At 42.4% G+C, this 21,506-nt stretch overlaps 1 protein-coding gene across 3 annotated transcripts; it reads right to left on the reverse strand.

Annotated features, from left to right (window-relative positions):
- Positions 1-1,827: 1,827 nt before the first annotated feature.
- Ndufv2 (NADH:ubiquinone oxidoreductase core subunit V2) lies at positions 1,828-21,119 on the reverse strand. 3 transcript variants are annotated; one of them, XM_060368236.1, is made up of 8 exons: positions 20,961-21,119; positions 11,207-11,272; positions 9,726-9,788; positions 9,530-9,646; positions 8,466-8,634; positions 5,457-5,566; positions 3,517-3,593; positions 1,828-1,978 (listed from the first exon to the last, which is right to left on the reverse strand). In XM_060368236.1, the coding sequence occupies exons 1-8, from the start codon at positions 21,009-21,011 to the stop codon at positions 1,885-1,887; spliced, it is 747 nt and encodes a 248-aa protein (XP_060224219.1). In that variant the 5' UTR covers positions 21,012-21,119; the 3' UTR covers positions 1,828-1,884. The 3 variants fall into 3 exon arrangements, with proteins under 3 accessions (XP_060224219.1, XP_060224220.1, XP_060224221.1); XM_060368237.1 differs by lacking the exon at positions 20,961-21,119 and adding an exon at positions 20,576-20,694; XM_060368238.1 differs by lacking the exon at positions 20,961-21,119 and adding an exon at positions 10,269-10,326.
- Positions 21,120-21,506: the final 387 nt, after the last annotated feature.

Raw genomic sequence — 21,506 nt, forward strand, 5'->3', positions numbered from 1 at the left:
TTATCCTCTGATCTCCACACCCGCCGCCATGTAAACCACATGTATTAAAATATTAAATGTTATCCTGAAATGTTTTTAAATATAACATCTTCATCCTTACATTGGTGATTCCAACACAGTTTTGCTTTTAAGCCACTGGGCCCCGAGAGTGCACATCTTGCCAGTTCTGAGTTAATCTCCAGGAAAGCCTTTGTGTAAAGACTGAGAAAGAAACTGAGAAAGATCAGTTACCAAGATTTTTGACAGCCCACTTGGGCATATGTTTTTAATGAACTGATGACTTGCTCAAATATTTCGTCTTCCTTCATAATTGACTCAGACCATTTTAAAACTAAGAAGAAACACATGACCGAAAACGCAGCTTCATCTGTACCACAGAATTAGCGGTAATCCCGAAGCGTCATCGATCACTGGATTTGCAACATACTTCACCCCAGTTCAAGGCGCGTCCGGCGGAAATTACAGTCCCTGCAACCACACTGCTTCCAATGTTTCCCCTACGTGTTCGCCTAGGACAGTACTGTTCACGTCCATCCTCAATTAGTCTCGCTGTGATTATCAACACAGCTGTCAGCTGGGCTTCGCTGACCTCTTTGTACAGCCGTTTATTCAACGCTTTGGATCCTGAGGGATGCGTCATCCCATATTCCTCTTCAAAATCAGACCTAAGATTCCAATGTGCTCTAGGGGTCCCTGAACATCATTCCAACCGGACCCGGCACGAACTGAGCCCTGATCGCTCACCGCCGCAAGGGCAGGTCGCACTGGCCATTCAGGACAGTCCCGGCTCCGCGAGCCGCAGCCCCTTCGCTTTCGCGCACCTCTCCCGGGACCACCGCGCCTCCTACGCCCCGGCCCGCACTGAGTCTCCGACACCGCGCACGCAGCGCGGCTGGCACCGGGAGCGCGCGACGGCAGGGCGCGGCGGGCAGAAGCGCGCCCCCCTCCCTGGCTCCTGGGTGTGGGGAAAACCTGTTCCTCCTGTTCCCAGCACCCACAGGACCACGCAAAACCGTATGTAACTTCAGTTCCTGGGTATCGAATGCCCTCTTCTGGCTTTAGTGAGCACTAGGCACACAGGCAAAACACTCTTACACATAAGACAAAATTAATCTCCTAGCTTTGTTTTTCTTTTTCTTTTTTTTTTTTTTTTATACAGTCTCATTAAGTAGCTCCGTTTGGTGTGGACGTCACATCGTAGAACAGGCTCGATACAGAGACCAGGCTGACTTCAAACCCAAGAGATCACCTGCCTCTGCCTCCTGAGTGCCTGCGACTTGAGTGAGGAACCTGTAAGGCCACTGACTTTGATAAATCCTGAAGCGATCTGATTATTCCATGACTTACAGCTATTTCTATTCTGAGTTTTCAGAAGTCCTGTACTATTACATCCTTTCTTGAGTTGAATGTAATAGTTTTATTCCTATAAACATGTGGTCCATCCTTAAAACACATAATAGCCAACTCCAGTTATTTCTTGTGTGCTTGCAATGTTAAGATAACCAAAGAGGGAGCTGGAGAGATGGCTCAGTGGTTATGAGTACTGTCTGCTCTTCCTAAAGACCCGGGTTCAAGTCCCAGCACTCACATGTCAACTCACAACTGTCTGTAACCCCAATTCCAAGGGATTAGTCACCTTCACACTAATGCACATAAAATTAAATTTAACAAATTATCTTTAAAAAAAATAATACAACTAAAGATAGTTACACCTGCTTCAAAAACAAACAAAAAAAGACACCTAAAAACAAACAACAAAAATGGTGGTTTTGTTCTGACACAATATTCAACAGCTTCAAGGTGTACAGGCGGGAAAAGCAAATAGTATAAAGCTTATGAATTCATATTTTATTCTCCAGTGACATCTTTACAGTTGAATATAAGTTAAAGGTCTGCTTGTACACCAAAGCCAGGTCCTTTGGGTGGTTCGGTCAAAGAAGTAAGGCCTCCAGCTGGCTCACAACAGAAGCGGCCACTCCTGAAAAGAAAAGTAATGATTATTAGTGATTAACATCTGTACATTTTTACTTAAAAAAAAAAAAAAAAAGAAAGAAAGACCAGGTGTGGTAGTACACACCTTTAATCCTAGTACTCCAGAGGCAGAACTCAGGCAGAGCTCTGTGAGTTGCTAACTTGGTCTGTATAGTGAGTTCCAGGCTAGCCAGGGCTATAGTAAGAGTCTGTCTCAAAATAATAAAAGGCACTTTTCAGCTTCAATGTAATTTTATGGGACTATAGTGATAATCCCACTGTTTGTGGTCTGTTGCTGATTAAATGTCATTATGTGACATGACTGTACTATAATTACTTTGAAGAAGCATCACAGTGAATTCACAAGCCAACTAGAAATCACAGATAAGGAAAACTAATAAAAGACCTGTGATACTGAATAGGACAAAAACACAGGAAGAATAGAAGTAGAATAGAAGCTGTAAGTCATGGCTATTTCAAAAAAGTATTATTTGGAAGAGGTGTTTAAATACGTTTGTGTTAGGGAAAAAAACAAAATAATAATAAAAGATTATCTTGTATTGGGGTCAATGATATGACTCAGCAGGAAACAGTAATTATTGCAAAAGGCTGGCAATCAAGTTCAAAACCTGGATCTCTTGTACAGGTGTAAGAAGAGAACCAACTCCACAAAGTTGTCCTTTGATGTCCACATACCATTGTACATGAACACAAAATTTTTTTAAAACATTTTATGTTATGCTGTATTGATTAAAAGGAAAAACTGGATCTGTAGGTGGAAATAAAAGGGAGGCTAATTTCAGGTCAATCATCTATCAACATGAACTTTTTTGTCTTTTTTTTTCCAGTTTTCAAGACAGAGTTTCTCTGTGTAGCCTTGACTGTCCTGGAACTCACTCTGTAGACCAGGCTGGCCTCAAATTCACAGACACCCCACCTACTCTGCCTCCCAGAGTGCAGGGATTACAGACATGCGCCACTGTGCATGGCACAACATCAACTTTTAAGCACAGATTTCAACTTGTACCACATTCTCTTTCAGTATAAATGTTCTAATAGATCGTAGATATTTACCTTGAGTTTTTTTTTTCCTTATATAGGTGATGAAGTGTATGTAAGCATGTGTGCACATGTGTCTGTGTCTGTGTGTGGTTTCTGCCACTGTGGGCCCTGCCTCCCGCTGAGCTGTGAGCTGGCTGTTTCAGCTAGTGTGGGAGCCACCTTGCTCAGAGCACTCCCTGTCTGCTCTTCCTAACCCTGGGACTCCAGCCAAGGTACCAGTCTACTCAGCTTTTACTTGTGCTCTGGGACTCTCAACTCCCTTCCTTAGGCTCACATGGAAAGGACTTTACCAACACTGAACCATTTCCCCAGCCTTATCTTAAAGAAAAAATAAATATCTTGCTCTAGATGGCAGCTTTAGATATGCAAACTTCCAGTCCGCTCCTATGAACCTGAGTGTAAAATCCTTAAAGTCAAGCCTCTGCGAAAGATTAAGTCGCTATAGTGATGCCATTTAGTTTATATATAGAAATAAAAGTATACCTTGGCCCAGGTTTTGGAATCTTTCCACCTCTGAGTTCATCAATAATCTCTTCAATATCCTTGGGTGTCAGATCCTCCTAGAGAAAGATTGAAGCCATCACCGAACTGCTGTAAAAATCTGTAAGTCCTTAAAGTTACTTCAGTTATTACCAAGGTTTCTACAACTGAGTAACTCCAATATATAATGCAATATACATCAAGGGCTTTAGCTGAAAATGAAAACTAAGTGTATCTGAGGCTAAGCCTCTGATTTCAATTCTGGCCTCACCACCTAACGTAGTGACCTCAGAGGACTTACTCGCATCACCTGCCTCCCAAGTTCCTTTCCTGAGAACTCAGTTGGAGCTTGGTTTTGAGGATCACTCTGTGGTTTGAATAAGAATGGCCCCCACAGGCTCATCTATTTGGAGGCTTAGTAACCAGGGAGTAGCACTACTTGAAAGGACTAGGAGGTGCTGCCTTGCAGAAGGAAGTGTGTCACTGACAGTGGGCTTTAAGGGTTCATGCCAAGCCCAGTGTTTCTCATTCTTTCAACTACTTCTCCAGCAGCTGCATGCTGACAGGCTTTCTGTCCTCATGATAATGGACTAATCCTCTGAAAACATAGCAAGGCCCCAGTTTCTTTATGGTTTTTGGAGACAGGGTTTCTCTGTGTAGCCCTGGCTATCCTGCACTCTTTGTAGACCAGGCTGGCTTCAAAACAATAAAACCGTAAGACAATAAGAAAACATAAAACAGAAAAGTACCAAGGAACAAGAGATCAATGCTAATCCTGGAAGGAACATGCAAAGAGTAACCATCCCCAATGGCTGTAACTGACAAGCAGAGACCTAATGCCAGCCCTGAACCAAGAGCGCTAACTACTTACTAACTGAAAAAATAAAATAAAATCTCTCTTAGAACTGGGCATGGTTGCGCACACCTTTGACCCTGGCACTCCGGGAGGCAGAGGCAGGAGGATGTCTGAGTTTGAGGCCAGCCTGGTCTACAAAGCGAGTTCAGGACAGCCAAGGCCACATAAAGAAACCCTGTCTCAAAAACACAAAACAAAACCAAAACCCAAAAAACTCTCAAACACCCATGCCTGTAGGCTACATTAAGATTTTTGCTTCATACAAAGTCCTAATTCTTACCTGAGGAATACATAACATAATTCAAAGAAAATTCAGCAAGAAAAAAGCAAACTTATCTCCAACTTTCCAATACCCACAAACTCAAATAAGAAGGCCCCATGCTTGCACAAAAAAAGTCTTTAAGAGACCAACCAAACCACAGAGTTAAGACCAAAAAAAGCTACACATTTGATATAAGAATAAACCAAAAAGTAAACTGTCTTGCAAGGAAAATTTTTAGTCTGGAACCTGTGTCACTACAGAATGGGTGAAATAAAAGGCATAAAGAGATCAGTTTTTGGGGTGTGCCATTACTACCTTTAGGAGCAGCAAATATGTCCATGCTTGAAAATGATATTTTCAACAAAGACCTCAAATAATCTCCATAAACTATAATTTCTAAGAAATATACACTAGGGGCTGGAGAGATGGCTCAGAGGTTAAGAGCACTGACTACTCTTCCAGAAGTCCTGAGTTCAATTCCTAGCAACCACATGGTGGCTCACAACCATCTATCATGGAATCTGATTCCCTCTTGTGGTGTTCATGAAAACAGAGCACTCATACATAAAGTAAATTAATAAATATTAAAAAAAAGAAATATAAACTAACAAAATACCATAACTGAAAACAGTAATATAATAGGGGCAGCAAATAATTAAAAAATACTATGAGGCTACCCTGATCTACAACGTGAGTCCAGTACAGCCAGGGCTAGAGAGAAACCCTGTCTCAAAAAAAAAAAAAAAAAAAAAGAACATACTGTTACATGAAATAAAATATTTTAAATAGGATACTACAGAACTTTAAGTGAAGTTGAATACTTACATAGTAGTTGTCATTTATTTGAACCATTGGTGCATTTACACAGGCCCCTAAACATTCCACTTCAACAAGAGTGAAAAGGTTGTCAGGTGTAGTCTCTCCAACCTTTATTCCTAAAATATAAAGGATCACTATAACAAATATAGACAAATAGTTTAAAAGCAGTATTGGTTAAGAAAAACTACAAGCTGGGCAGTGGTCGTGCATACCATTAATCCTAGCAATCGGGGAGGCAGAGGCAGGAGGATCTCTGTGAGTTTGAGGCCAGCCTGGTCTACAAAGAGTGCAGGACAGCCAGGGCTACACAGAGAAACCCTGTCTTCAAAAACCAAAAAAAAGAAAAAGAAAAAGAAAAATGACAATATCAACAATATATTATAGAGGTATATAAAAGCATTGCCGCGCATTAAAAATTCTGTAAAAATGGAAAGAGCCAATCATAAAGGTGTACGTGTGTAATCTCAGTACCTAAAAAGCAGAGACAGGACTCAAGTTCAAGGCAAGCCTGGACTATGTATTGAGATCTGGTCTCAGAAAAAAATAATAATAACAACATAACATTCATTTTCTTCCATGTTTTGATTTGTTATTAGTTTGTTTTAGTTTTTTTTGTTTTGCTTTTGAAATAGGGACTTACACTGAAGCTTGGGGCTGGCCTCTAACTTGTGACAGCCTGCCTGGCTTAGACTTCAGGGTACTGGGATCATAGGCAAAACCCACCACGCCTAGCTCCAAGCTATTTCTCTCTCTGTGTGTGTCTCTCTTGCATGGCTCCTGCATGCACACATAATCAAACATAAAAATGAAGTCATTTTAAAAAACTATACTGCTAATAGCACGGTTATACCATTAGATTGGGAAAGATTCAGAAAGCTGAAGATCAAAGACTATTTAAGGAGGATTAAGATTATTAATACATAACATGGAAAAAACATGCGAAGGTACTAGAGTTCTCTGTCTAAAAGAGCAAAATGATAACTGTGCTCCGAAAAAGAACAAATTTAGACCACATAATGGAAATGCATATATATTTACATTTATGTGCTAAATAATAAATTATATAAGAGCTGTAACTAATGTACCAAGCAGGTGCCAGAGTCTATACCTTAAGGTGTGTTTTGGGGCCAGACTGAGCTTTCTGCCTTATTTACTTCAGTATGCCCAAATGTATCTGTGACATGCAAGGACTTACATTAAAAAAAAAAAAAAAAAAAAAGCCACCATCAGTGACACAGACCAGCTTCTTGAGAGGCCTGAGGTCAGAGGACTGCGAGCAAGAGCAGCTTGGTCACCTCAGTAAGACTCTATCTTAAAAATAAGCTTTAAAAAAAGGAGGGGGGGAAATGGGGCTGAAAGGCAAGCGTTAAACATACTTGCCTCTAGTATGAAGCCTGTGTTTCCTCAGTACAGGAAGGAAAATTAAAAGACACTTTAACTTCACATATGTAAATATGCAGGTAGGCATGGTGGCAGATCCCTTTAATCCCAGCTATGTGCTGGGATTAAAAAAAGGCAGGTGGGATTTCTGCATTCAATGCCAGCTTGATCTGCAGAGCAAGTTCTAGGACTGGCAGGGCTACACAGAAACCTTGTCTAGCCCCACAAGGACCATATATATCTGGCACAGGGGTTTTTTCTGAAACTATTTCTCCAACCAAGGACCATGTATGGATATAACCTAGAACCTTTACTCAGACGAAGCTCATGGTAGCTTAATAACCAATTGGTTTCCCATAGTAAGGGGAACAGGGACTATCTCTGACAGGAACTCAATGGCAGGCTCTTTGACCTCCCCACCTCCTCAAGGGAGAAGCAGTCTTGCTAGGCCACAGAGGAGGACTATGCAGCCAGCCCTGAAGACACCTGATAAAACAGGGCCAGATGAAAGGGGAGGAGGTCCTCCCCAATCTGTGGACTTGGAAAGGGGCAGGGAAGAGATGAGGGAGGGAGGGTGGGATTAGGAGGGAATAATGGAGTGGGATACAGCAGGGATACAGAGTTAATAAAATGTAACTAATAATAATAAACAATAAAAAAAGAAAAAAAACAACAACAAAAGCAAAAATGGCAGTTTTGTATGGAACGTACCCATATATTTTGTAAATAGGTTATACTTACATTTATTTAAAATTTCCTTTATGATGAAATGTTCCTACTATGCTGTTACTTATTTCCCGGCTTCTCTAGAAAGGCACATGGACAGTTTTAAAATGGTGTGTACACGTGATTATGTATTTGTGCACATAAATAGAGCAGCCCCAAGAAATATCTGATGCTCCTGAAGCTGGAGTTACAAGTGCTTGTGAGCTTCCTGATCCTAGGATGCTAGGTAGGAACTAAACTAGGGTCCATGCTCTTAATCTCAGCCGTCTATTTCTAGCCCATGCATAGTCATCTTTATGTGACATATGCTAACATTGGGGAGACAATTTTCCTAGAAGCTTTACAAACATACTTAATGATTAACATAGATTAAAGGCTCATACTTGAGGCTGAGAATCAGATGAACAAAAACTAGAAATAATACTTTTTTAAGTACTGAGAAAGTACAAACCAAGTAATATAAATTTAAGTTGAAATTTTTAGGTGGAAAAGGTCAGATCTAGAAAGACAATTTTATTTGGAAGGTAGAAAGTGTAAAGAGATGAAGCTACTGAGATAGGTTCGTAATGTCTAGTCCAGGCTGGCCTAGACCTCACTATGTAGCCTGGGCTAACCCAGAACTCAACAATCCTCTTGCCTCTGCACCCTGAGTGCTAAGATTATAGGTGTGTACCACCATAACCTGTTAAGACAATCTGTTAAGGTGGTGTTGGTTTTTGTTTGTTTGGGAAATGGGAGTGGGGAGAGGTGTTTCAAGACCGAGTTTCTCTGTGTAGCCCTAGCTTTCCAGGAACTTGCTTCACAGATCCACCTGTCTCTGGCTCCCGGGTATGGGGGAATTAAAGTTGTGTCCTGCTGCACCCCAGGCTAATCTTGATATTGTTACAAAAGAAAGGAAGGATCCCATACCAAGCTTTCTCTGCAGGGCCTCCAATATGCTGTCAGAATCTCGAAGCATGCAGGGTGTGGTAGTGCAGACCTGAATATGGTACTTTCCAACCGGCTTTCGATTATACATTGTATAAAAAGTTGCTACTTCATATACTCTCATTGGAGGGACTTGTAAAACTTCTGCCACCTGAAAGATTAAAACATTACAATGTTTATAATGTACCCAACTCTAAATAGCACAATAACTTCTAAATGCTCTCACACTGTTACTTGTTTTATTTTTCTCTGTAGGCTTACTACTCAAGAAGACTTACTAGAGAGTTCTCATTATTAAAGACAACATTTTTCTTAAAAAAAAAAAAAAAAAAAAAATGATGGGCTGGAAAGGTGGCTCGGCAAATAGAAGACCTTGCTTCTCACAGAAGCCTGGTGACCCGAGTTTGGTCCCTGGGACTCACATAAAGACTGAACTCAAAGAACCAACTCCACAGAATTGTCCTCAAATCTCTGGTTAGTGCTTGGAGCTGAGGCAGGAAGGTTGGCAAAGGAGCAAGAGCAGACTGGGGTAAGTGTGTCAGGCACACCCTGTTTTGAAAGAGGAGAGGATTAATTCTAACAGTGTTTATAAGTAGGCTTAAGTGGGTCGCATGGCAGTTCTGAAGGCAACCAAATGTCATATATACCACATACTAGATAGACTTTTGTTAAAGAGTAGAACCAAAGATAAAAATACTAAGAGATTACATTCGGTAAGGGACTTTTCCCCCTATAATTTTAGTGTTGAAACACTACTGCATTAATTTTCAAAACACCTTGATACCTTGATACTAAATTATACATTTAAGATATTTCTATTATGACCATTTCCCTCAAAAAAGGTGTGAGGAGAGAACAAGACCTCTTCCAGACTGATGCCTGCCTATCTCCTGGAAGAATGGAAGCTGTATTAGGGAACTGACAAAAACACAAGAAGGATGATTATCTGTCTGTCTCTACCGTGTGTGTATGTATGACTGATGATTCCTACATGAAGCTACCACATACAATCTCTTCTCTTTCCCAAGGCAAACTGAGTTCAGTACCTTGTTCATAGCGGAGATGGGCAACCATCCATTCTGCCTTTGAGCTAGATCCAGGACTGGAAGCACAGCTGCTGCTTTATGCCCTTCGGGGTAGATTTTTACTATCGCATCTATCCTCTGCGAAAGGAAAAGGGCCTGTTTACACATAGAAAGCACTGGGTACTTGATAAATCAACTATATGTTTATTAAACATACCTTATAGTTTTCTGGTGTGAAATCAAATGGAGTATCTGGGTTATTCTCAGGAGTATCTCTATGCTATAACAAAACAAAATTTTTTCCCAAAATTATCAACATTTTCCCGAGTATCTCTATGCTATAACAAAACAAAATTTTTTCCCAAAATTATCAACATTTTCCCTGAAATGTAAATAGTACTGTACATTACATTATACTGCTGCTGCTCATTTAATCTCTAATCCTATTGGACTATCTTGTAGCAAGAATGACTAAAAATATGTTTTTGTTACATATTTACCAAAGTAAAGTTAGCAGAACTAAAAATTTTAGAATAATTTTAAAAACTACTCTTAAAGATTAAGAAGTAGGGGTTGGAGGGCTGGAGAGATGGCTCAGTGGTTAAGAGCACTGTCTGCTCTTCCAAAGGACCTGGGTTCAATTCCTGACAACCACATGGTGGCTCACAACCATCTATAATGTGCTCTGTTCTGGCATGCACGTGTACATGCAGATACAGCACTCATATACATAAATAAATAAATCTTAAAATGCGCATACCTGTGATCCCAGCACTCAAGACGCAGGTAGATCTTTATGAGTTCAAGCCTAGCCTGATCTACAAAGCAAGATTAGGACATCCAAGGCTACACAGAGAAACTCTGTCTTGAAAAATCACCAAAAAAAACCAAAACAAAAACAACAAAATAACCCAAAAAACCTTTAGGGGATGTGAAGTGAATAAATTAATAATAATAATAATAATAGTAATAATGGTGTACCTTAGTTAAAAAAAAAGTTATGAAACTTTTCTAGGAATGGGATCTTCTAGTTCGAATATCAAATACAAACTGGCAGCCTTGTGTGATTAAGACAGGAAATTTAAATATGGGCTTAGAGGTTAAAAATGCTTGCAGTTGCTGGGCATGCTGACGTACACCTTTCATCCCAGCGCTTGGGAGGCGGGGGTGGAGGCAGAGGCAGGCAGATCTCTGAGCTTGAGACCAGAGTGGTCTACAGACAAGTTCCAGGACAGCCAGGGCTCTGTTAAACTGAGAAACCATCTTGAAAACAAAACAAAACAAAACAGTCTTGCTGCTGTTGCAGGGAACCAGACTTCAGTTCCCAGCACCCCCACCGGGAAACTTGTAACTGCAGTTCCAGGGTCTCCAATGCTCTCTTTTGGCCCCTAAGAGTACCTGCACCACACGGACATACATACATGTAGACACACACACCAATCAAAATTCTTAAATAAAAATTACTTTCATTTTACGTATGAATGTGACTGAGAAAATGTCTGCAGTTTGTACATGCAGGAGCTGCCGAAGGTCAGAAGGTGGTGTTGGATCCTTAGGAGCTGGAGCTATAGGCAGCTATAAGCTGCTATGTGGGTGCCTGAGAACCAAGCCTGAGTCCTTTGCAAGAGCAGCAAGTGCTCTTAACCCCTGTTCTCACATACTCAAGTCTTTCCATTACCAGGAATTCCAATTACTTACCACAAATAAGGCTCCTCCAGCACCATTTTGCACTGCTGTCTTATGCAAATTCCTTGTATGTCGCCCCTAAAGTTTAAAATTTTAAGAGAACTTGGTCACAAATTTTAAGAAATTTTCATGAAGAAATATTTTGAGTCATAATTTAAAACAAAGGAATCAAGTCATCTAGGGAGTCATCTTAGGAGAGATGCCCTTTTTCAGAAGTAACAGGAAACAGATGCATAAAGGCACATTATTAACTCACCTGTGGGAGTAGTGGAAGAACCAACCAAGACCCAAACCAGAGCTGAACACAGGTGCAGGTGCATGTCACGCACACTGTCTACATACACTCGGCTACATACAATTCAGAGTTTTTGACTGTCGTTCCTTTTGTCTGAGTTAATGAGGCGTCAGCTTTTTAACATGGTAAAGTTTTGTTGGCCTGAGACAGGCTCTCCCTGTGCAGTCCTGTTATCCTGGGCTCTCCTGTAGACCAGGCTGGCCTTATAGGGATCCTCCTGCCTCTGCCTCCAAGACTAAAGGTTTGTTCCAGCACACCTGGACCTGGCTACGCACCAATAGTCACAGTACACTCTTCTAAAAATCTCTGTTATATGGTCTCCCTATGTAGGCTAAGCTGGCCTTTCAGTTTGTCCTTTTGTCTCGGCCTCCCTGGGGCTGGACTGATTATGGGAGGTTACCAGACCTGCCAGCCTTTTCAGTTCTTTACTGATTAGTTCAGCAACTCCAGCCACACCCCTTATGTTCTAAAGCCATGCAGACTGACGAGGTGTAGCTGCTCCGGAAAGAATCTGACTGTTGTCTTGTTCCTCTCCTGTACTGTGGACCTCCTACCCGAAACAATTAAACTATTATTCTAAATCCTACAAATGGCAGGACACTGAATTAAACCAACCATAGAACTGGCTACCAGGGAGGCTAAGTGCAAGTGATGTGATACAACATACTTAACTTTTCCATAGATCAAAGTACACTTCAGTTATAGAAATAAATTTCCATAGTACACCCTGCTTTAACTAGAAAAACCTAAGTTACAGACTGTGAAACACATGTATAACATACAATGATGAAAACAAAGGTTCCTGGAGGGGCTTTGCCCTTCTCTGTCCTCACCACCACAACTCACCCACCCACTCACCCCTTGGGCAGCTGGTGGATAAACAAGCATTACTTTACGCTTTGTTTTAAATATATAATTTTTAAAAACAATGCAACATAGTCAAGGCTGTGAAAATGACGCTAAGCTTAGAAAAGAGCCAGTGAAGTCACATTAGCTGAGTAGACAATAAAATATAAAAACAAATTTGAATAACAGAATTACTTAAGTAAACATTGAGGAAAAAATATTTCATAAAAATGGAAGAAATGGTTTTAGCCAGGTGGTGATGGCACATGCCTTTCACGCAGCATTCAGGAGGCAGAGGCAGGTGTATCTCAGTGAGTTTGAGGCCAGCCTGGTCTACAGAGCTCCAGGACAGCCAAGGCTACAGAGAAACCCTATCTCAAACAAACAAACCAAAGAAAGGGTTAATTTTAAAGTAGGGAAAATATCTAATCACTCTTTTTCCCCTGCTGAGCCTCATTGTAGCCACTTCTTGAGTACTAACCTTTACTTGAAGGGTTGCTGTCTCCTGGGATCAGGTCTGACTCCTGTCCCTATGTCCTTTCCCTCTGGCATCATCTACTCACTAGGCTGATGACTGCCAAGTCTTACACACTTCTAGTGATAAACGGATAACACCCAGAAAAGGTATTAAGTGTGTAAAGCCAATGAGGAAAATTAATAAAGATCACAAACATTTAAAAACTCTCTAGCAATTAAAAGCATGCAATTTAAAGTACTATTGCCAGCTTAAATTAAAAAAAGGTTTGGTCTGAGTTTTTTTTAAAGACAACATTCCATTTTGTTGAGGGCATTGAAGAAATGAGTTTGCTGTTGCATTAGGCAAACACTCATATGAGCCTTTTAGGGAAGCAAACTAGTATGACTTATGGAAAGCCTGGAAAAATCGCACACACACTCTCTCTGTTTTAGACAAAGTTTCTCTGTGTAGCCCTGGCTGTCCTGGAACTTGCTTTGCTAGCCTCAGACCAGGCTAGCCTCAAACTCACATCAATCTGCTTGCCTGTCTCCTGAGTGCTGGCTAATCCCAGCCTACAATCTTAGCACTAAGAAGGCTGAGAGGAGGGTGTCATGAGTCTGGGAATATGCAAGGCCTGTCTCAAAAAGAGAGGAAGGGTGCTAGGGACCCTCTGCTGATGACCTTAGGCAGCAGGGCACACATGGTGCACAGATACACACACAGGTGAAACACCCACACATAAAAGACAACAAAATAAACTAAATAATAATAATAATAATAATATTCATCCCTATTATGACAAATAAACACACTAATAAAAAAATTGAATGCCATAAGTAATTGTCACCATCATTTTTATTGTAAGATTGTAAGGACTCATATATTTTTCTCTATTTCCCAAATTCCTACTTAACACTGATATACAATCTGAAAAAGATTGAGTCAAAATAAAACATTCACAAATGAAATGCATCAAGCTTTTTTTGGTCAATATTGATCCCTTTTTTATTTATTCAGAATGTTTCCTGTTCAAATAAGTACAGAGTTGGAGAGATGGCTCAGTTAAAAGTACTTTTGCAGAGGACTCAGGTTTGTGACCCAGCACCCACATGGTGGCTTATCATTGTCTAACTCCACTTCTAGGGGATCCAGTGCTCTCTTCCCGCCTCTGTGGGCACCAGGCACACATGCGGTGCACATACACACATGTAGGCAAAACACTCATCACATATAATGAAAATAAACCTTTAAAGTAAATACAGAGGTAAGTTTTAAAAAGCTGTTCATTTGCTTTCTGGAGGTCACGAACTTCCTAGTACAACATGCCTCTTGCACGGCTCACCTTCATCCCTCTCCGGAAGAGGAAACAAGAATAAACACCTGGTACAGAGCCCCAGGTCCTACTTTATGGATGTGAAATGCCCACGATGCTGTAAAATCACCACGGTCCCTAGCCATGAACAAAAACCAATGTTTTAATTGCAAATCACTGAGGACTGATTAGAAGGGTGGGGAGGGAAAGCTAACTGGTACAAACTCAGGATCATCGGGTTTTATTTTGCCCAGGTAGGAGTTTAGATTAATATTTTGCCTCTTCCTAATATGCAACCTTGTACTTAATACCTTCCTTTTTTTTTTTAAGTGTGTATATATGTGTGTTTGAGCTTCTGTCTGTCTGTAGAGTGTGCACACCCATGAAGGTCAGAAGTGGAATTATAGGGAGCTAGGAGCCGCCAAATGTGTGCTGGGATGTAAACTCTGGTCCTCAGCTCAGAGCATTAAGGGGCTCTTAACTGCTGAGGCACTGGCTCTCAATCTCTCACTTTATTTTAATATTTAAATTTTATACAAATAGGTGTTTTGCCTGAATGTATTCTGTACTCTATGTGCAAGACAAAACTGGTGCCTTTGGAAGCCAAAAGGAGTGTGGATCCCCTAGAACTGGAGTTAGAATGGTTCTAAGACACCATGAGGGTGCTGGGAATGTAACACTATCACCTTCTTACCCTCCCAGCCCCCCACCTCTCCACCTCCAGCCTCTGGTCTTAACCACTGAGCTATCTCTCCAGCCCCTCGTTTAATATGTTTAAAGTTAATTATTTGTTTGGTTTTTTTCAAGACAGGGTTTTTGTTTGTTTGTTTTTTTGTCTTGTTTTATTTTGTGTAGTCCTGGCTGTCTTAGAACTAGCTCTGTAAACCAGACTGTCCTCAAACTCACAGAGATCTGCCTGACTCTGCTTCCTGAGATCTGGGTGTAAAGGTGTGAGCTCTTGTTTCTTTGTTTATAAAATGAGTGTCTTTTTACTGGGTTATTTTAAGATAATGGCATGACTCTGAAAGAACTTAACATGTTAAAGCATTGTTACTACCTAGCAGACACAAGATAAAACTTTACCTGAAAGACAGACTTAACAGATAAATTGTCTTTTGTTTATGACAATCTTAACAAAGGGTCATTGTCACAACAGAACACATCAGTGACAGGTTTTTTTCCCACATTTGCAAGTAACCAGTTTTTATATTGTCATTAGGCTGTGATTGCTTCTGATACAACTGTATTTTTAGATGGATGAAAAAACATCTACTTCCTCTCTGCTGAAATACATAAATTCCCTTTCACTTAAAGGAAGTGGAAGGGGATGGGCGTGGCTGTGGTGTTCCCATGAGGGACTTTATGTTCCTAAGTTATTCACACTAATAGTGTATCTCCACCTATGAGCTTATCTGACACCAGAGGCCAAAACCACCCTTTCATTCATGACACACCAAAGCAAGCCTCCGCTTTTACACAAGCCACTCCACTCTGACACGAGTCCCAGCTCCCCAGCTGGCCTGCTGGATTCAATTTAATAGAACCCTTCCAGTAGGGTGCCTCTCCTGTTACATATGAGCCCCAGCCTGTCTCCCAAGCACCAAGATTATATGTGTAGACCATCACATGCAGCTAACAGTCTTTACAGACAACATCCTACAGCCATGATTGGGAAAACATTTCAATATACTTTCCCCTCTCACTTAGTAGTCACTAAGTCTCACATATTTGAGCAGAATAATTTGTAACTCTTGTTCCTGCTATTGCATTCCCCAGCACTGTTTTTATCCCAGTTCTCCCTCCACCCCAGATTACTACCAAGAACATGGATCCCTGACTGTCTCATGCTTTTCCACATCTATAGGGTCTCCCTAAAATTCTGTCAGGCAGAGGACTGAACATGCTATGATCTGCAAATAACTAACTGCTAACTGAATACCAAATGTAAGTTATGGAAAAGGCCTTTGGGCTGTTCAGCCTCATCTTCCTCCCTCTCGTTTCTTCTCCATCCTACCATGCACTTCACTCCCTGTACAGCAAGTACTTAAACTTACAGCACTATTGCCCTCTACACACCACTCATCCATCCTGACATGTTAGCTTCCTCCTCTTAACCCTTACAGTCACTAGAGAAAGAAAATGCCACATCCTTCTGTGTTTACAGTGCTTATTCAATGTAGTTAGTTATCATATGGAACCATTTTCCTGGACAACTTCAGATGAAATATAACAGAAAAAGCATTTTATGTCACAAAACTTAAATTTGGTGAAGATAGTAAGAAACAACCAACCAAAACAAAACAGTATGTTTTGGTTTTTAACTTTTAGCATGAAGGCTGCCCTGTTCTGCCCTATGCTAAGCAACTATAAATAAATAAATTTAAGATATGTATATATATATATTTATGCTTACAGATATTTATATGTTTATATAATATATAGTTTTAGATATATATACATGTGGGGGGGGGCAATGGACAACTGGAAAATCCCAGGAAAGGAAGTGCCAAAACAGAGACAGGAACTACTCCAATCTCTGGCTGACTCCAGCGTAATGACAGACTCTAAGCAGCCCAGCTAAAAGAACAGAACCAATATTTGGTCTGCCATTCATGCCAACGAGGATGGACATTTCTTAAAGAAGTAAGTTAGAATGTAGTGCCTAAATAACTCACATATTCACAACACCCAAGATGCAATTCAGAACGGTTCACTGTGGGGAGCGTGTGGGTGTGACAGCACAAAGCCCACTGTCAAGGGGAAGACTGAAAGCAGTGGCTTGGGAAGGAGGCCATGCTGAGTCCTAAAGTGGTGTCACATTACAGGAAGCATGGGCCATTGCCAAACTACAAAAGAGAGCAAGTCTGTTCTGAGTCTGTACTGTCTCACACTCACAACTACTGCTGACTCCTGTGTCAACGTGTATTTGCACTGCAGGGGCTCAAACTTGTCACCCAAGCAGTGACAAGTGTTACACCCTAGCTCTACCCCAGTTAACAGGTACCAGTTTTTAAGGACACAATAAGGTGGAAGAGAAGAATTGCCAGTTAGCACAGCAGAAACTGTAACTGAAGAGATGGCTCAGGAGTCCAACACCTGGTTCTCTTCCAGAGTGGGGAAATTCGGTTCTCTGCACCCACATCAGACAACTCACACAGCCTATAGCTCTAGCTCAAGAGCCCAAAACCCTCTCTGACCTCAGAGGGCCCCTGCCCTCACACATACCACCCACACACATAATTTAACAATACAGAAAAATGTGGTCAGTTTCTCTCAGGAAAAGAACTTTCTTAATTAGACCTTACTCCTCTTTTGATTTTTAGTAAGATCATTCTGATATCCCATGTTTGTGAAAGAGCATATAAGTTATACAACATCCACCAATGCAAGGCTACCCAGCATTAAAATGACAGGATAGAGCCCGCAACACTGCTCAGCCAGTAAAGACCAAGCCTACTGACCCCAGTTTGATCCCTGGGCTGCCCAGGGTCAAAGGAGAGAACTGACTCCCAATCTGTCCCTCTGAGCATTCCCTCCAACATGGCACATGCCCACACAAACACAAACATGCTCACAAATAAAAAGGAAAAAAAATGACAGTATAGAAATGCTTACTAATAAGCTGACTTCAATGTGTGAAGCACTTGGCAGGCTGGGGCAGAATGCTGCAAGCTAGAGGTCAGCCAGGACTAACTAGTGATTGCACAGCAGCTTGGAGAGGAGTGAAATCCTGTCTCAAAAAGCAAACAAGGGCCAGAGAGAAGGCTGGGGCCAGGAGCACTCACTGCTCTCAAGGAGGACCTGAGTACTCAGTCCAGTGGCTCTAGGTGTTTACCTAGAACTCCAGTGCCAGGGAGTTCAGCAATGTACAAACTCAAACACACAGGTACATGTTATTAAGAGGCTCTGTGGTAGCACAGACCTGTAATTCCCTGCACTTGGAAGGTAAAGGCAACAGGATGATGAGTTCAAAGCCATCAGTGGCTATATAAAGCCTGAGCCTAGCCTGGGTTTGGGTTACATTAAGACCCTGTCCTCTCCCTCTCCAAAAAAAAAAAAAAAAAAAAAAACCCAAAAAACCATATATATGGGAAAAGGCAGTTACAAAACCATGAATAATTCCTTCCAAATTTTGTTAAAATAAATTAAGGGGAGACGGCTCAGTGGGTAAAATTATGTGCTGTGCAAACCTGAGGACTTGAGTTCAAATCCCCAGAACTCACATAAAAATGGACATGACTGCATAGGCTTGTAAGCCTAGCACTGCTAGGCAGAGGCAGAGTCCCAAGAGCTCTATTGTCAGAAAGCTTGGTTCAGTGAGAACCTGTCTCAAGGCCATAAAACAGAGAGCACTCAGGAGGCAGGGGCAGTCAGATCTGTGAGTTAGTGGCTAGCTCTGGCTACACAGCTAGTTCCAAACAGCCAGAGCTATTACACAGAGAAAATCTGTCTCAAAAAAAAGCACAGAGCAATAGCATAAGACAACTAACACCTGGCATGGGTTCTCACACTCCTACATGCAACGTGACATAGACGCAGACAAATGCAGACATACACACACACAGAGATAAACATAAAAATGATAATATAACTGATTCATATTTTCTGGGCTTATTTTATTTGTTGTGTTCAATATCCTGGTTTTTGTTCGTTTGTTTGTGTGTGCAGATTACATAATAAACGGAATTTATGAAAACTGTGTTTTCTATTGCAAAAACATGTAATTTTAAATTTTCTACAATTTTGTGTTTTGTTTTGTTTTTTCATTGTTCAACTGCTTTTTCACGACAGGTGTGGCAATCCAGTACCTGGGAGGCAGGGACAGGTGGATCTGAGTTTGAGGCCAGGCTGGTCTTCCTTCCAAGCCAGCCAAGGCTACATAAAGAAACTCCCTGTCAAAAAGAAAGAAAAAGAAAAAGGAAAACCACACCCATAAAACAAAAATCCTGCTTTTCACTTTTTACCTCTATTACACTTTGCCTCAAAAACAAAAGAAACAAGAGCTATCTATGGTACTTTTTCATCCTTGTTGGTAATCTCATCGTCTTTCATCTGAACTGTTCTCAAGAGCCTCTCTCACCTGCATCACCTTCCGGTTTCTGACTCCAGTGGGACTCTTCTACCCTCACCCCTATACCTCATCTACTCAAAGCAGAACCCTTACCCTCTGCTGTAAACCTCTCATTGACCCCTTACTACACTACGCTGCCATCTTTACCTTTTGTTTTGTTTATTTTAGGGGGCTTGGATTTGAGCTGGGAATGTTTTATAGACAGGAATTTATACAGCCCAGGCTGGCCTCAAACTCACCATGCAGCAGAAGAGAAACTACTTCTGATCCCCCTGCCTCTGACTCCTGGGAGGTCAGATGTGACCAACCATACCTCATGATCTTACGTTCTTACACGAAGTAACCCCCACAAAAGTGGGAATTCTAACTTATAGTGATGAAAACACTGCACCGCCCTCAAAAACAAGAAGTAAAATGAGGCTACAGGACACACAGGAAAGTGCCACCAAGCATCACCTCTCCTTATTACACTCCAGCAGGGCATGGCAGCTCACACCTGTAATCTCAGCACTCAAGAGGTGAGGCAGGAGGGATCACCAAAAGTTCAACGCCAACATGGCACATTCAGCAGGCTCCAGGCCAGCCAGGGCTGCCTGGTGAGACCTAGCCTCAAAACAGAAAGAAAATACTATGATCCAATCCACAAGGTGACCTGGACCTAGCAGTACATTAACCCACAGAAAAGCTCCAAAAGGATTACTAACAGACTCAGGCGCAAATGGGAATATCCCCATCTCTCAGCTGAAGAAACAATGATTAAATACCCTAGGTCACGTATCTACAGAAGGTCATGGGTGCCACTACCCTTCGAAACCCAGGTCTACATCTAAGGGCCCGAATGGATTCTATACTTATATATATAATATTTATTACACACACACATACATATATATACATGTATCTTTTGCTGAGAAATAACTTAATTTTACTTTTACTACTGGGAAAACAAAACCCAAACAAACAAGGCTTCTTTCTTCCCTGTAACTGTCCTGTGGTTAATTACAGTAGCCATTAGTTACTGTGTGTCCAGCACTCTCCAGACACAAGTCATACCCCTGAAGGTCAGAGGCCAACCTGTGGGAGCGGTTCTCTCCTTCCATTATATGGGTTCAGGGCACTGACCTCAGGTCCTCACACCTGGAGGCCAGCGGCACCTTTCCATGCTCAGCTAGCTCGCAGGCCCTGGAATCTGCATTTTGAGGTTCACTGGAGGGTTTCGACCTCAATTCAATTCCTTTGCCTATCTGAGATGTACCTGAAACGCAAATGACCATAAAACTGCAACTCTTTCGTCAGTACAGTTATTCATGGTACTGTTCTTTCAAGGTTAATTCCTACGACTTTCCACGGAGCATTTCCTATAATGAATGAACAACTGCAGCAAATGAAACACTGGTCACCTTTATCTAGGCCTGGAGCAACTCAGCAAGCCTTCACCTAGCACAGCAGCGTCTTCTAGTTCTGCTCCAGCGCAGCCCGACAAGGAGCCCCTTTCTTCGCTGCCGGGACCCTGGAAGCAGCAGGGCCGGACTAGGGTCCGCACCAGGACAAATGACAACCGCCTTCCTGACCTTGACTAAGCTAGAGGTGAAGTTCCCGGCCCGCAACCCGCCGCCACCACCGCCGTGGAGCATCCCAGCGGCTCAGAGGACGAAGGCCGCGGCGACCCTGCCGCCGTCAGCTGACCTGTCCGGCGCCCTGGGGTCGCCCGGAACCAAAGCTGAGGGAGGCACGACGGCCGGGCGACTGCGGCGACAGCTCCCGGGGTCACCCCGAGCCTCTTACCCACTGAGCGGTGAGGCCGGTCGCCCTGGCCCGCAGCGCCAAGGAGAACATGGCGGACTACACGGTCCTCCCGCTCCCGCAGCTCTAGGCCGACTCCGGAACGAACGAGCCGGAGGCCAGCGAGCGCGCCCCCGAGCCCAGGACGCACGGCGCGCGCGCTCACGAACCCGGGCCTGGGCGAGGGCGCGCGGGGGCTGCTGGGACCGGTGGGCGGACCCGAAACCGTCAGGGCCCTAAAAGGCCGCTGCCTCCAGGGCTCGTAGAGGAAGCGCCCTCCTGGAGGCTCTGCTGACTCCTCTGTCAAACCCTTCCTCTGTCTGCTATTGCAGTTACTTCTCCCAAACTCCGTTTGGCTGACTGTTTTAAGGGCGGTTTTAAGACAAAGGGCTGCCACTAGGACATCAAGTGCCTTGGCTCCCAAGCCTTTGCTTTAGAGTACGTCCAAAGAAAGGCCAGCTGGAATTGACTTCGGAATTTCTCTGGCAAGTGGGAGGTGGAACTGATGACTGTTGATGCCGCGCGCTGGATGAAGAATTCTTTGTGTCT

This window comes from Meriones unguiculatus, chromosome 15 (genome assembly GCF_030254825.1).
Source record: "Meriones unguiculatus strain TT.TT164.6M chromosome 15, Bangor_MerUng_6.1, whole genome shotgun sequence".
Lineage (NCBI taxonomy): Eukaryota > Metazoa > Chordata > Mammalia > Rodentia > Muridae > Meriones > Meriones unguiculatus.

Excerpts from the sequence above, each read along its gene's own strand:
- Ndufv2 (XM_060368236.1), bottom strand. The coding sequence starts at position 21,011 with ATGTTCTCCTTGGCGCTGCGGGCCAGGGCGACCGGCCTCACCGCTCAG. Across the intron at positions 5,567-8,465 it reads GGCCCTGCAGAGAAAGCTTG|GAATAAAGGTTGGAGAGACT; the intron begins GTATGGGATCCT and ends TTTATATTTTAG. Across the intron at positions 1,979-3,516 it reads ATTCCAAAACCTGGGCCAAG|GAGTGGCCGCTTCTGTTGTG; the intron begins GTATACTTTTAT and ends TTTTCTTTTCAG.